Genomic DNA, 16378 nt, shown 5'->3' with positions numbered 1-16378 from the left:
CTTATAAGATCCAAAATTGAGACGTTGATGACAACATAAAAGTTTGTTAGAAATTATATGAGAAACAATGTGAGATTTGATATCTATTCTGGGGTATTGGCATTGTAATTTTAGTTAATTGTTTTTTTTATTATATATAATTTGGTCAAGATCTATATTCAGACATGAAACTAATGATATGAAAGTAACCTGAAACTAACTATTATACGAATAGACTCGAACTTGACCAAATTCAAATACACCTAGACGTAAAATAGACCTCACTTGAAATGTTAGCCTGAAAAGACCGATATTCTTGACCCGAAGTAACAGGCTTTAGGCAAAAAAAAACACAACCTGCCATTTGACCTGATTCAACAAATGAGCTTAAGACGGCCCCACCTAAATCCGACCAAACGTAATTTGATCACCTCTACATCTAACATAAACATTAGGAGTTCGAATTACAACTCTCATAATGATCGTGCCTTATGGACAAAAATCGCATCTAGACTATGAGCTAGAGTTTGTTGACCTAATTAAGAATAAAGGAATATTATCCAAATCCCTAATTGCACGCCTTTCAACCTTCCATTTCAGTGAACCTGGAGTCTCTTCACCTTCCCTTTTTCCACATCAATGATTACTGGCTTACACTTCAAAATACAAATAATGCCTTGATTTAAACTTCTACATAATCAGAAGTGAAAGAAATTGTTGACTTTGCCTGTTCTCTAATCTCTAAGACTACAACAGTGAGTGAGAGGGAAAACCTGACAAGCAGAATACAGGATAAACAAACACTCCTCCAATTTGAAGGAATATGATTGTAACTCGTGTGTGCGTGAACACTCATAAACAAGGTTTATGATGGTCAACTCTCTTCAGAATGCAAAGACGCATTAGTTGAGACAAGGCCCCAAGTTTTTCTGACTTCTCACTTTTGGAGTTCTTTAGAGCAGCAGGAGGAACCTTTTTCTTCTTCGCGTTCCGTTTGTCTTCCGGTGATTTGCCTAGGTTTGGTGTAGTACTGGTACTCGGCATATCAGGGCTAATCTGCATCCAGAAAAAATTAAGAGCTAACATGCATAAGTGCCAAGTAAAAACAAAACTAACTAAGCACATCAATTCCATTGATTTTAATCTCTTCCATATTCGCTAAAAGCAATCTCCTTTGATCTTAGCACGTCTATTGAATCACAGTACGAATAAAGCTAGGGTTATCTTGGTTAAGTTGGTTTTACCTTACAAGTGAGCTTCTATTAATGTTTTTGTTTTTATTCAGCTTGTTATTTCAATGTAACACACCTACCTGAATTTATTATTTCGTCCAACTAGCATACTACACTTGCTTATTCTAGAAAAGGAATTGACAAGAGTCACATGACAATTGATTCAATCAACACCAAACAATGTAATAAACTGACACCATTATTGGTATAGGACATCTAAACAGATATGTTACCTAATCTTCCTTGAACTTGTGAAAAGTTATAGTAGTCGTTTTCATAGAGGGATGGAGTATCATACTCTGTAATTACTACTGGAATTTTTATCTCCTATAAGAGGGATACTAGCACTGTTTTTACACTTCTATCTTTTATAAATATATTTCTCTATGCTAATTTTGGCTGATGTCTCCTAAAAATAGGAATGTTACATTTAGCATTACCTGATATCTGCTTAAGGAAATCTAAAACACTGTGACAGAGTGGCATCACTAGTTTGATGTGCACAAAGCGACGTTTGATTACCTTGCATGCCCCATACCCATATACCAACAAGATCAAAACTCCTGTGCTACAGAAAATGCAAAGAGAAAGAAAGGAAAGAGAAGAGTAGGAGCAAGAGGCCTTCATGACACAAACTAAACATGTGTCATGTACCATAATGTATGGAAAACGTAAAACACACACCTGATGGCTGGTACATGAATCTACGTACTCTACGAAATCGGTGTCCTCTAAAGATGAACATCTTCCCCAACTCTCCCTGTTAGAGCTTGCATGTGAGCAGCATTCTTCGAAGGATCCATTGACTTTATCCTGAAAATTTAATCAACTCAAAATTTCTAAAAGTGGCTAAATATAATCTTCTCATGCACCAGATACACAGTAACAGATAAGTCAAGAGAAGACATATCTCTTCCACAAACTGATGCAATATGAAAGAAGCTGAGAAACTTCCAAGGAAGCCTTTCTTTACACAAACTGATCTGATCTACCACAAGTGGACGGAAGCAGTCAGCGTTCAGCAGTGAGGTGGTGGCTTATTCAAGGACACCCAGTAGAATTTCATGATTTATCATTCTTAGTATTAGAACCAATAACTTCAGACTAAACTGAGCATTTTCCGTTTTACATCAACTCCAGTTTTAAAACAAGATGAATTCAGTCATTTGATTTAAACATTTTTCAGTACTACAAGACACCACAATATCATCAACTGAATCGATTATCATCTCTACTCCTCTTAGCTCTCAAATATCATGCAATCTGAATATTATTTATGACACACGCACAGCGTCTTTTTCTTCAAAAATGTTTATAGTTTCTATGGAATTATCTGTACTTAAAATTTTGAATTTATATATTTTTCCAATCCTCCTAGAACAAAAAAAGTCAAATTGGAAGTCCATTGCAAATCAGGAAACAAGTTAAAAAAGCTATCAACGTGGTTTGCTCAACTTTGAAAGCCCTTAACTTTTAATACAGAGTTCAGCGAATTCTACTTTCCATCCCGATTATTGATCATTAGAAACGAAGGAGTTACTGTCAAAAAGTGTAGCAATGCTTGTATTACACAGTGTTGGTAGAAGTTCCGTATATCCCATGTTCCTAATCAAAACTATGCTTATAATATGTTCTTGTGAAAGTTTATTAAGTGAGCTATCCGCCAGTGTAAGGTGCATGGACGCAAGCAAGGAATGCATGCATGTTACAAGCTAAGAAGATGACAGATTGTGCAATATGAGTCACACTGTCACAAACCCTATTGTTTTCTATGAATATTTTAGGACCTCGTCAGTCCAACTTGGATATCGATTTTAACTATTTTGTTCTACATTTAGGCTAATTTGAGCTAGTTTAGGTGATTCATTTGTTGTATGAGATGCTTAACAACGTGCCCTTAAGATTTTCTTCGGTTCAGGATAGAATGATTGATTGTGCATGTCTTCACAAACAAATTAAGTCTCATCAGTATCACTTTCCTTCTAAAGAAAGGGAAGGGAGGTAAAAAATTGAACAAAAACAAAAACTACAATTAACATGATCCTTTTACCTGGATAAACCCATCGGCCGCACATATGTCGTCATTAGACATCATGTCCTGCATTTACCATCAGCAAAATGTCAAGTGGGTATTTTCCATGATGTTAAGAGAAGTTCAGAACTGATTTATGTTCCTCTTCACCACCCTTGGAGCCTTCTCATATTTGAAGTTTAATTGTTGATAAGAGTTTAAAAGGATGAACATCATTCACAAGCTCGCCGTATGCTACTCCCTCGGTCCCATAATAGTAGTGTACCCATTTGCAATTTTTTCTTTCTCTCCAAGTTAACCATCAATATCTTTGATTAAGTACTATTTATAAACTTACATAAAGTTTATAAATAATGGTATAGTGAAAAATTATGTCCACTTACTCCACTATTATGGGGACAGAGGGAGTAAAAAGAAAGCTACTTAACAAACAACATCGACATCAATGTAACATGAATGTGAATTCAGAAATTCAACTGTGGTAAAGGATTATCCATACATTAGTGCTCAATCCGACAGATTTAGCAGTTGAAAAGCTGGTCGGAGGAGAAGATGAACTTGCAGCAGCACCAGTACCCCCAATACGAAGATTAGATATTATCTCATACAACAATGTCTAAGATACAAGAAAAATATATGCATGTTAGTCCTAACTTAGAAAAGTAAGACCTTGCATTGTTTGTTCTCTTTGAGAATACAATTACCCTAATATATGACAAAGATGTCATTAACACATAAAAGGAAAACATCTATAGAATATAGTTAAATCTGTTCTTTTTTATAATCTTTTTTTATCTTTCTTTTTGTAGAAAAACAATAATAAGGAAAATAATAATATAAAATAATAATAATAATTATTATTATTATTATAATGACAATAATAATAATGTAAGAACAATTTATTATAATTATAATATAAATTAATCATTACGTTCTTATGTTATAGTTACCTCACTAAAATAAAATAGAATTACACCAAGTTTATAATTATTAAATTAAGGACTTAATCTACTCAAATCTCAACAAATTACCTCATCCATGCCAGCACCAACTCTAAGATCCTTCAGACTATGGCACTCTTCAATCCTTTTGGACCAAACAGAAGACACGTGTGGCGGATGTAGGGTATTGTAGAAAAATATAGAAACCGAGTCATAATAGAATTGTGGCCTCGAAGAATTATGATCACCGTCAAACTTTATAATGTTTTTATCACCCTACATTGACACCAGAAACAAAGCCAAACCATGAAGCAGCCGTATGCAATACAATCTAGCAATATATTAACAGCAGTGCATATGTATATATACCGCATACAATTTAAAGATTATGTCAGAGTGATGTGGTTGAATAAATTTATCCCCATCAGCATGTCCAAATAAAGCAGGAATGAATGTTTTGCTTGAAACCTGCAAGATTCAAGGGTATTACAGAAGATAGAACTCGCATCAAAGGGTCAAATATTTATTTTCAAATTCTTATTCTATTTAAAATTGAAAAAAACAAGAGGTATTATTGCCTACATTGTTCAAAATCCAATGTAAGGAAAGACAATTGTAATCAATTGACACCCAATTTTCTCTGCTGTCTTATAATAGAAGACACCTATGTTACTCAGACACGGATTGAGTGTCTACGGGAGTCCAAGTGTCCGACTCGGCTATTTTGTAGAAAAAAGTCAAGTTTTTAGTTTAAAATGAAGTATCCAAGTAAAGTGTCGTGTCGGACACGACACTATAACTCTATAAGACACCCCGTTTTTGAGGTAAATGAAGGTGTCGGATTAACACTGGAAGACACTAATTTCTAGATCTCAATGCCTCTGACTACAAAGATGAAATAGTATCATAATTCAATTTCCACGCAAAATCTCCTTTGGTCAGATATAAACAGAGCTGATAGGGTGGCTCAGGAAAGAGAAGTGTTTGCTGCTAATAAGAATACTTCTAAACAGTCTTCTTCTAAAGCAATCCAAGTTTCAATCAGTTAAAATTTTGTATTTCTCCTAATTCTCTCATGCTTTAGTTTAGCAAATAGCAAAGAAGATTGAGTAACTCTATTCATCTTTTGGTGGATGCTATGGGAAGACAAATCACTAAGAAGACACACCATGCTCAGAAGGTTCTTGGTTTTTACAAGGAATTATTTGTTACTCCTAAGGAGGTTGCTCCCCATAGGCTGGAAGTCTGCAAAAATAGGCTATGCTATGTCCTACGACTGCACCCTGATCTTTTCTCCTACATCTGGTAAGAGGTTCAATGGCCTTCTTAGATGAAAATCGAGCTCATGAGCCTGATGGTTTAAATGGCTACTTCTTCAGATAGTGCTGATGGACTGGTGCTTTAGTTACATATGCTGGTAACAAATTATTTTATATAGGAACTACTCAAAAAGCTGAATGTAAACCCTCTCGGTCACACACATACATGGGTTGGGATCATCCAAAAAATATTGCAAATACATTATGAAGATATTGTAGAAACAAACATATTAGGTAAATTAAGAAAATTATTGTGCATACATCAAAGAATTATTGAAAATACATTAACAATTGAAGATAGATCAATAAAATATTTAAGGTACATCAACAAAAAATTATGCTTTACCAGACTTTCCTCTCTCCTATTCTGGTGAGCTATCCATCTGCCAATATTTACTCGTCACCCTTCTCTTTCAATTCCAAACATTTTTGAAAAAATAATTCACTCGGATCCCCTCTCTTTCACTTAGGCTCTGTTTGGTAGGGCTGAAAACGGTTTCCTTGGTATGGGGCGGACAATAAAATGGAAAACTTGGGCTGAAAAGTTGTGTTCAACCCAATTGAAAACATTTTCCCTAAAATCTGAAAGGAAACCACGTTTTCCTTTGTCTCTTTATCATATTGTAGACTTGTAGTATACTTTCTATACTCTCATCTCTCTCATACATAGAAATTTCACGCTAATATCATTGTAAAGCTCAAAGCCTCAACTCATCGTCACTCAACTCATCTTCTCTCAACTCGTCTTCTCAATCTCGTGGGATCCAGTAAACTCGTTGCTCTAATCGCTATTCTCTTCAAGTTTAAACTATTATTGTGCAAAATCGATTGATTTTAGGGTTTTTTGCTGGATATCCGAATAATTTAGGGTTGTTTTGGTGCAATATCGATTGATCTAGGGTTGTTTTGGTGCAAATTTTAGAGTTTTGTTTAATTACGTGAGAGTTATTCATCTATTTTAGTTTGAATAATAATATTTGACATCATACAGACATACACACAAGGTGTTTGATTTATTGTCTCAATGATAATTGGTGTCCATTCTGAATTCAAAAATTACTGATTTTCCATGCAATCAAACAAAGGAAAATGCTTATAAAAATGATTTTCCATGTAAAAGGTTTTCTTTGAAAACTCATCTTCAATTGAAAGTGTTTTACACCCTACCAAACGGAGCCTTAGGTAGGGAGACTCACAACTCAAGGATTTATTTTCTATATACTTAGAGAGGCAAGCTGATAGAAAAAGTATACTTTATTTTCGGCCCTGGCTCTAAGTGCTAATCTTTTTGTTTCGGTCGTGTAATCTTAGTTTTTTTATGTGTTCCTATTTATTTTTGAAATGAATCTATTCAGATTTTTGTTGATGTATAACAAATGTATGATTGATGCATTTATGATGTCTACTGGATGAACATGTAGTGGTTGGTTGATGAATTTGTAATGATTGATTGATGTATTTACATTGATCTTCCAAGGTTCCTGAAATTTTTGCTCGATGAATGTCCAATTACTTCTTGATGTACATAGATCCTTCTCACCCTAGAGACTTTTCGCACTTAATCCCAGCCCTTATATATAAGCAAAAACTTCATTAAATGAGCAAAAAAAATATAAAATGAGTAGAAAAGATTATATGAACAAAAGCGTAAAAATGAGCAAAAATGTAATATGTGAAAAAACGTAAAATAAGCATAAAAAGTTAAATGAGCAAAACATGACATGAGAAGAAGAAAAAAATGTTGTGAAATGAGCAATAAAATGTCAAATGAGCAAAAACATATACAAGCAAAACATAAAATGAGCAAACACATTGTGAAATGAGTAAAATCTTCGTAAAATGAGGGAAAATGAGCGGTTCTCACGGTCCTCACCATAAAGGTGGTTCTCATAGGAACTTAAACGGTTAAACCTATTGTTGATAGGTCCAATGTGGGTGGGTGTACAGATATGCATATATATGCACGTGTGCATGTGTGTCTATAATTAAACAGTTGACGAGTTCAACCTGCACAAGATTCAGGTCCCTGATATCAAATTTTGCCCTCCTCTGAATCACACGCCGCATGTACTTCACTGCCATCTTCACCTGTTATCAGAACCAATGTCAGATCTTTGCCTGCTAAACATCACATTTTCTACTCTTACTAGCTTAATCATCATATAACATAATCTGCTAATCACAAATTAAACGTCACATTACAAATAACACCAATACCAGAAAGCAGCTGTGGATTCATTCAATTCACAGTTTTAATAGAGTTCTAATAGTACCTTTCTTTTTCCACATTTTTTTAGACAAGGATAAGAAATATCAAGATAAGGTCGTTAAAAAAAAAAAAACACATGCACTACAGAAAACTAAGTAATGGATCAATGTATATTGTACATACTCAAAGGTTATTAGCACATAGAAATAAATGGGGACCAGGAGTTTTTCGGGTTCCAAAAACAATCAACAAAAGAGAGCACGTCATTTAGGTTATATATTAAAAGATAAGAGAAAAACATCCAACAATTTCAGTCAGAAGAACAGTAACAATCTGCGCTAGCTTCAACAATCAAAAACAGCAATTTACACAGACCACCTGAGTCCTTACCCCTTACCCCTTCAAAAACCAATGTGACTACCCTGTAGACACCATCAAGGCAGAATTTGGCAAGTTAACTGCATGCCAACCACATCAGATAGCCAAGCCCAAAGCGAAATTACGTGATTACCAGTTTCCAATACTATAACACATCATGCCAATGTAAGGAAAGGTCACTTTGTGGAACTCAATTTAGTGCTTTAGCACTAGACTTCTAATAAGATGCAACAATCCTAATGCAAGGCTTCGCCTTTTTCAGGAACTTTGACATCCAGATGTGATTGAAAACTGAGAGTGGAACAGGAAGAGGTGTTTTCTCCAAGATTTTGTAGGAGGAATGGCATCATTCATCAGAATATATCAGAAGCCCAACCAACTAGCCACACTCTTGCCTGGACAATTAAAGCATGTAAATGAAGTACAATTTGCCAATTTGTGAAAGCCTCAATTGGTCAACCTTCAGTTCGGTAGGTTCCTTATAAAATAGAAGTTCCAAAAATGGGAGCCATTTTCCACAATGACACCTTACTCCCACCTATCGATTAAGAGCTTACAGGTAAAAAGAACGTAGACCCCTATGGCCCTATCTAAGACCTATCAACACCCTGAATCATCCTATCCATTCTACAAGCACTGAACACGACCTAAGTGCAAATTCTCTCCGCGGAACGACTTCATCTAAATCATGTTCTCTCGGAATCCAAACTAGAAGAATATAACATTCTTCCCACCCTTTTTGATGTCATCATACAACTCACTTGCGATAATAGCCACATCAAAAATGTGTCTTTCAAACTCGTAAAATTTATGCCCAATCCTCTAATAAGATTTAACCTATCCTTCACTACTCACCAATAAAAGCAACTTCTGGGGTCAAGGGTCTAATCCTGAAATAGAAAGAAATGGAATAGAAGAATTGGAGATAAATCCTAGTGGAGGACAAGAAACCACTTCCAGCGTAATTTTGATATGTTCACCAGACTATATTCCATATTTAAAATGAAATATAACTGTAGGATATACTTTTATTCCATACTACACCGTCAAAGCGGTTTCTTGGCTACAAGTTTCATTCCACACTTGGGGTGAAGAAAGCCAGCCTAGAGCCTGAAATCACTTTGGAAAGAACAATTTGAAAACAGTGCATGATGTCACATAGTAAAATTTGGCAGACCTGCAACTAGGCCAACTACATCAAACTTACAAAGAAGAATGATACATACAGTGAATTTTGGAAGCCGGATCTTGTACACATCAACAAGTTCCATCATAAGATCAAATAAGTTAGAGAAAGCACTATCTAAAACCATCCCAGAAATTGAAGGGTCCTCTGATCCATAAAGAAGGCTGCATATGATAACAAACAGAAAAGCAGTACCAAGTTAATCAAAAGCATTAAATCTCAAAAGGGCCTTTTGATTCAAGCTATTTAAATTTTAAAAGAGTCATAACTCTGTATCCAAAACTCTCAAAAGGCACACACAAGAATGTAACTTTATAACTTGAATTTAGGTACTCACTAACAAAGCTCAAGCCCAATTTCAACTTTAGTAATCATCTATACCACTACAAAGACCATGTAACTATTCTCTTTCCTCCCACATAGCAACTATTAAGTCAGCTTCAAAGTTAAGTGCTAGGACCCAAGGGCTAACAAAGCAAATTAGGATCACTAACAATGAAAATAAACACCAAGATAGCAAGTTGTATAGATTAATTCAGGGAAAATCAACCTACTAGAGCTCCTTACTAGTTCGAGAGGATGGCTCTCCTATTCAATCTTCCTCTCTCTACTTCTCTCAATACCCTCACTTCTATACATGAGCTGGTATTTATACACAAAACTTTCCTTCCTTCTCGCTCTTCTAACAAACTTACTGACACCTAGAAGATTCTCATTCAATCCCCCTTCTGAATCATTCTTCCCCTTACAAGGTTAATTACTTAATTACCCTTTTTGTGCCTCCTAGTATATGTGTACACTGTACACTATGGGAGGAACAACTGAGGTCTTAGCAGCAAGCAGTGTAAAATGAACCCATATATTCATGTTCATCACCAACCACCTCCCTCTTCAAAAAAACATGGCAAATAAGAACGTTGACAATAATAGCTCTAGCAATATTGAAAATCTCATTGGACATCGCAAATTTGCAATGAAAGAAAACAAAGAAAACTGGAATGGAAACCATTACAAAATCTCAAAACTCGAAGAAGTTGAACAGAAGAGCAAGAAATGATGACAACATAATATTGCACTATAACAGAAAGCTAAAGATGTCACGTTACAATTGCTAATTGGAGAAAGTTGAAAAGAAAAAGTACCCCCATGCTTTAGTACCTTGTAACAGCACCCATAGATCTTCCCCAGAGGCCTATATGCGATACATGGTCCTTACTTCTCAGATAAGCCACAACGACTCTAAGGTCGTCTTTCTGTCGTATAGAATAGAATATTTAAAGGATTTGACAGTAACGCAACTGTTCGTCAATTTTTAGCCAATAATGACAATTGTCTTGAATATAAACGAACCTCATGCCATCCAAGGCTGACATAATTACCCTCCGATAAGCCTGATCCAGAAAAGTCCAGAGTGAAAACTGTAATATTTGCTGGTAGAAGAACTGTAACAGCCTCGTTTGCATCTGCCCGGCATCCACTGTAGTAGTAGCACAAAAAAAAAATTATTATACTGTTCTTCCATCAATAAAAATATATCAGGGTTCTCCACAGACCTGTTGCCGTGGCAGTATACAACACATGGAAGAGCAGAATCTTCTGGGTTAAGATATGGCATATAATGACTACACTTCAAGGTCTCGCCTCTTCCACTTTCAAGCTGCATATTACATGTCAAATGATAAAATGATGCAGCATGATCATAGATGATAATCAAGGAATAATGATACTTGGAAGGCTAGGTGCCAATGCCCATACTTGCCTCCAAATCCTCTCTTTTGTATGCTCTGCCAGCAAGGGTAAATTCCTTCTCCCATAAGTACTGATCAGGATCATACACAGCCCTATAGAATATAGGTATAACACATCAGTCAGAACTTAATAAAAGCAACAGCAATAGTAGTAACAGCGACACAACAATAATAATATATTAACCAGTTAAATAAAACAGCAATACAAAAAATTAAAATGAAATATTAGTATTATAAATAAAACTATAGATAGTTATTAGTGACTACTAAAAGTACAACTACGATAACAAAATAAACTTCGAACAAAATAAGCAATGATATTTCACTACATAAGAGGAAAAGGGGATGAAATTAGCTGATCAGGGAAAACAAAATAAAATAGAACTACACTCAGTTATTCTAAATGAAAAAATAAAGAAAAGAAAAATCATTCAAGCCCTCTAGCCTTAGATGAAACTCAGAGAAACAGCAAGAAACAAAAAAGAACAAAGATTTAATATTTCGTGAAAAATTCTAGCTTCTGAGAGGTACAGCTTCATGCCTTCATCTATCTGACCTCCCAAAATCTGCAGATCATGGTAGTCGTCACTGTTGATAAAAACTCTGGCTTTATATAAAAAGAACAGAAGTAGGTTTTTACAAGGCCAAAGATGATTTATGGCATAAAAAGAAATATAGGCAAAGCCTAGGCTATCTACAGTGTCAAAGCTGGTAGCTTGGTTCCTCTGGCCAACTGATAGTGTAGGAAGAGCAGATTTTGGGAGCAAAGTATCTAATCATTACGAATCTGGTCTCAATTCTACAAGACCAAAGATCAGCTTATGGTATGAAAAAGAAAATTGAAGAAAGCTTGCCTAGCTATAGAATGATTTTGGTTCTTTTAGCCAACTGATGGTACCTGGAGCCACAATTTGAGGACAAAAGCATCATCCCATTATGTATTTGTGAGATAATTTAGAATCTTCAGCCTTAAAAGCATATCAAAATTGTTTTTTTGAAGTCGTGGAGTCTTCTCTAAACTATCCAATAGTTGATATAGAAGAAAAATTCTCAACAAATTTGGTTTTATAATTATAATAGAGTATTTCATTGACTGGCAATTCATCTTATTCTCCATTTCAAACCCTTGTTTTTCTATTAAGTAATAAAAAATTAGATTAGATACAAAACAAGGTGTCTCCCATGTATGTAAGAAGGGTTAAGGACTAAGGGGCTCAAGCCCTCGGACTACTGTGGAGCAATTTATCTACAAAACAAGAAACAAGCGATGCTGAGAAGCTGGAGACTACAACTTGACTCCAGCTATACACATGCATTAGAAATGAAACTTGCACCCTTGACAAGTGGAAGCTAAACCCTCAAAAATTAGTTGGTTTCTTTCTTTCCATGTGCACCTTGGGAATTGATCCATCTTCCAAAGCTCGCAAAGCCAACCTTTATTCCCCTATCTTCTCCGGGCAAGAACATATTTCATAAAAATGGTCGGACGCAGCAAACTCCAAATATTAAAGATAAGTGCCCAAGAGAAAGAATCCCAAGGACAAAGGAGGAGGTGATTATGCAAGAATTATATTATCTATTAGACAAATTAGATCATTACAAATATTTACATTGGCTAGGTGAACACTCTCCCAAGGCAAGTCTCTCAATGATTTTCAGGTTGCTGATCTCCTCCTTTCTCTCCTTTTATACTCCTTCTCTACTTGTTTCTCCAATATAACTCCAACAAACTCTGACAACATAATAACATAACTAACTGATGTTACATCATCGAAATTATTACATCATATAACTAACTTGCTGCTAAATGCTATGTTGTTCAGACTCGGGTACCCATATCCGACAGGGGTACGTGTCCAAGTGTCCGACTCGGCTATTTTTTGGAATTTTTTCTATTTTTTAGCCCAAAACAAAGTGTCCAAGTGTCCCACCCATGTCCGAGTGTCGAGGATCCGACACGGGTACTTGAGGTGAAATGAAGAGCCGAGCAACATAGGCTAAATGACTTAGATACCCTTTCACCATTGTGACACCTCCTGCATAGGTGAATAGGATGGGAGGGTTATATCGATCCCTTGAAGATTAGGGCATCCTACTCCTATGCGATACAAACTATGACTGGTCAAGTATAAGTTTCGCCTCTTAAGAGCAACCTCAATTCCTCGTTCTCTACAAAGGCTGTTGCTAGCCGATTAGAGTGAGCATTGGGCCATCTTGCACTACTCTAAAACATATTCACCATAAGTAGGTTGAAATATAAAAATCCCACCTTCTTGTTCATCAAACTCCAGTCAGTTATCTCAAACTTCTGCATCTCCCCCATGACAAAAAGTTTGCCAACTTCAGAATGATTAAGGTCAAAGTTTTTCTTACTTCCCTAAAATCCTTACCCGAGAAGGTTAAAGAATAAATTCCGTCGCTCATGCTCCCCAAGGGCCAAGACTTGTGTCCAACGTATAAACCTTTTGTCATTTTGAACACTTCTTTTGCCTTCAGGATGAATCCAGGAGGTTTGCTTGATCCAAATGTCCTTTATTCCTTTTGTATTAGATAAATAACTTATATTGAACAATGTCAAGGGAAACAAAATTAGTTGTCCTTGAACAGGTGTAGCCATAACAAACCAACCCATTTTTCTAACTATTCCTTTCTCCCTTTGAGTAATAAAGAGATATATTAGAAAGACACCAAGGGAGACTTTTCTAAATCTTCATAACTGAGTAACAACTAAAAGCCCCAAAAATCCCAGTCTTACAAGGAGGCAAAGTAGGGTAATACGAATTCTTCTAAACCTTCGGAACTGAGTAACACTTAAAGCCCCATCAACCATGGTACGAGGCTGTAATATGAATTCTTCCAAACAGAACTAAGTAACACTTAAAGCCCCATCGACCCTCATATGAGGCTACGTTACTCACACTCTTCATTTTACCTCAAGAAAGTGTGACGTAATCTCAAAATATTCTAACATAAGTATGCACACTTTAGCACTTCATTATAGGCAAAAATAATAGAAAATTTTCATAAAGAAGCCGAGTCAGACACAGTTTGAGTAACATGATTCAAAGAGTAACACAGAGGTAAAGTAGGCCAATCTGAATTCCTCTATATCTTCAGGACTAAGTAATCCTAAAACCCAATGGCACTAACATGAAGTACGTTAATCAGCAAAGTAGATTGATATACCCAAAGCAAGTCACGTGATCATCAATGCACAAGAAAACAAACCAAGTTCAGCTCCAACGAAATACCACCACAGCATGGCAGCACACACCCACACACACATATGCAAACACACACATACATATGTATGCATGCGTGTATATATATATGCATATATTAAGCCCACTAAAATTTAAACACCTTTGCCCTTCTATCCCACTAGATGAATATGTAACAACTCCAACATTCACCAAAAACATGTGTATTTCACTTCTACGTTTCGTAGACCTCTAAGTCATACTTGTAGTGTGCTTTTTACGTGTTTTATAGTAGTATCATTGTAGTTGGTTAACTCTTATAAACTAGGTAACTCCTCCTATACTGTCCGCTTTGTGCCTAATCTGCACGGATTTGTTTTTGAGCTCCTTTCCAAAAGATCTCATACTAATTTAGTTGATGAAATCTTGAAAAAAAAAGGTAGTTCCTCCTTATCTCTCCTTTGTGTGACTTTAGTGATGCTTAAGTGAGGAGGGTGGATTAAGCTAATAGTAATTGATTGTAACTATAGTTAGCTGAAACAATATTTCTGTCACACTCATTGAATTACCATGCTTTCAGAAATCATGGACTATACATAATTTACAGTTTTCGGAACTGAAAAATCACAAAACTCAGACGAATCTATAATCGAATGTGAAGAACAAACAATTAATTAGCTCGCCTTATGTCCAAATTCCGAGCACACACACGTACATTCCTAAATACTACACCAATTAACAATGAATGATGGAGAACACAGAGCAACAACAAAAACACATATAGCAGCACACTGACAAGAACAGAACATAAGCTCGATAGTATAGAATGGAATTAGTACCTGGGAGGTCGAATCACAAAATTGATGAATTGCTCTATCATGTTGCAATGATAATAATATGAGTGATTAAGTGATAACCATTTTCATATCCTCATTTGCTGCTGCAAGATCAAAAGGATACTGTCTTCCTGAATCAACGATACGAGCTTTTTTCGAGTGATATGATAACAGTAAGGGTAGCAACAGCTAAACTTAAAACTCTTTAACTTGTCGAAATTAACAAGAGTTACACATTTCCTGAATTTGCACACACCAGATAGCCATCAAATTGGCTATCAAATCAGACCCAAAAAAACCTTCAATCTTTTTGTGTTCTTTAATTTTTGGGTGAAGAACCAACTCTAGTTGCAGACTTGCATAAGCATGAGGGAAAATAACCATTATGGCCCTATATTGAATTGCATTTAATTGGATTAACTAAATTGAACTCAACTCAACTCAATTCAACTCAACTGTAACCGAAAACAAGCCGCATTGAACTTAATAGATAGGGTAGGATCCACTAAAAACTAACTATAAGCTGAAAACTGAAAACGACTTCTTTGCTCATTTTGCAGATTTTTGCTCATTTTATGTTTTTGTTCATTTTAAGAAACTTTTGCTCATTTTAGCAAACTTTTTGCTCATTTTAGCAAACTTTTTGCTCATTTTAGCAAATTTTCGCTCATTTTACAAACTTTTGCTCATTTTATATTTTTTTGCTCATTTTATGTTGCAGTTTTCAGGTTTCAGCATAAGGAGTGGTTTTCACGTGATCATATATATATATATATATATATATATATATATATATATATATATAATATATATTATATAAACAAATGTCATGTTGCCCCATGTATTCTCCCCTCCTACACTCAATCATATGAGACATCTATATAAATAAATTTAAAGGCGTTCCTAAATAAGGAATTGTGTGATGTGGCGCTCTCCCTAAGGGTGTTTTACTTAATGTAATTCATGTATAAGAAAAAAAATTAGATTTTGCATAGTATAGGCTTTGATCTTGTGACCTCATGCATAAACTAAAGTCTTAACCAGTACACTAAGTGGAATTTAGTGTTATGATTTTAAAGTACAATATTAATAAATGAAAATTTTTCTTATCCGAGACATATTCCGGGCCTAATAACTAGTTAAATCATAAAAATGTGTGCTTTAAGACTTGAACACATGACCTCCCATTTGATATGTTAATGCACTAACCAACTACACTACAATGCTCATGTTGATCTTTAGGGGGGAGGGGATGATTTAAAGACATACTAGTCGTATATGCACGCGATGCGTGCGTCGACATATATTTTTTTAATCT

The 16378-nt window shown here is 35.4% G+C and overlaps 1 protein-coding gene across 5 annotated transcripts; it reads right to left on the bottom strand.

Annotated features, from left to right (window-relative positions):
- Positions 1-636: 636 nt before the first annotated feature.
- LOC104900779 (uncharacterized) lies at positions 637-15445 on the bottom strand. Of its 5 annotated transcripts, XM_048635175.2 has the most exons (14): positions 15064-15445; positions 11036-11117; positions 10830-10933; positions 10627-10753; positions 10435-10529; positions 9317-9440; positions 7511-7591; positions 4554-4652; positions 4275-4460; positions 3743-3859; positions 3262-3309; positions 1896-2024; positions 1652-1733; positions 929-1035 (listed from the first exon to the last, which is right to left on the bottom strand). In XM_048635175.2, the coding sequence occupies exons 1-14, from the start codon at positions 15102-15104 to the stop codon at positions 1031-1033; spliced, it is 1320 nt and encodes a 439-aa protein (XP_048491132.1). In that variant the 5' UTR covers positions 15105-15445; the 3' UTR covers positions 929-1030. The 5 variants fall into 5 exon arrangements, with proteins under 5 accessions (XP_010686589.1, XP_010686588.1, XP_010686590.1 ...); XM_010688287.4 differs by lacking the exon at positions 1652-1733 and having other exon boundaries at positions 637-1035; positions 11032-11117; positions 15064-15441; XM_010688286.4 differs by lacking the exon at positions 1652-1733 and having other exon boundaries at positions 637-1035; positions 15064-15441.
- Between the last annotated feature and the right edge of the window lie 933 nt (positions 15446-16378).

Source organism: Beta vulgaris, chromosome 8 (genome assembly GCF_026745355.1).
Source record: "Beta vulgaris subsp. vulgaris cultivar EL10 chromosome 8, EL10.2, whole genome shotgun sequence".
NCBI lineage: Eukaryota > Viridiplantae > Streptophyta > Magnoliopsida > Caryophyllales > Amaranthaceae > Beta > Beta vulgaris.
This window is presented reverse-complemented; position numbering and strand designations above follow the sequence as displayed.

Excerpts from the sequence above, each read along its gene's own strand:
- LOC104900779 (XM_010688286.4), bottom strand. The coding sequence starts at position 15,104 with ATGATAGAGCAATTCATCAATTTTGTGATTCGACCTCCCAG. Across the intron at positions 10,934-11,035 it reads ACAAAAGAGAGGATTTGGAG|CTTGAAAGTGGAAGAGGCGA; the intron begins GCAAGTATGGGC and ends TGTAATATGCAG. Across the intron at positions 9,441-10,434 it reads TCTATGGGTGCTGTTACAAG|CCTTCTTTATGGATCAGAGG; the intron begins GTACTAAAGCAT and ends TATCATATGCAG.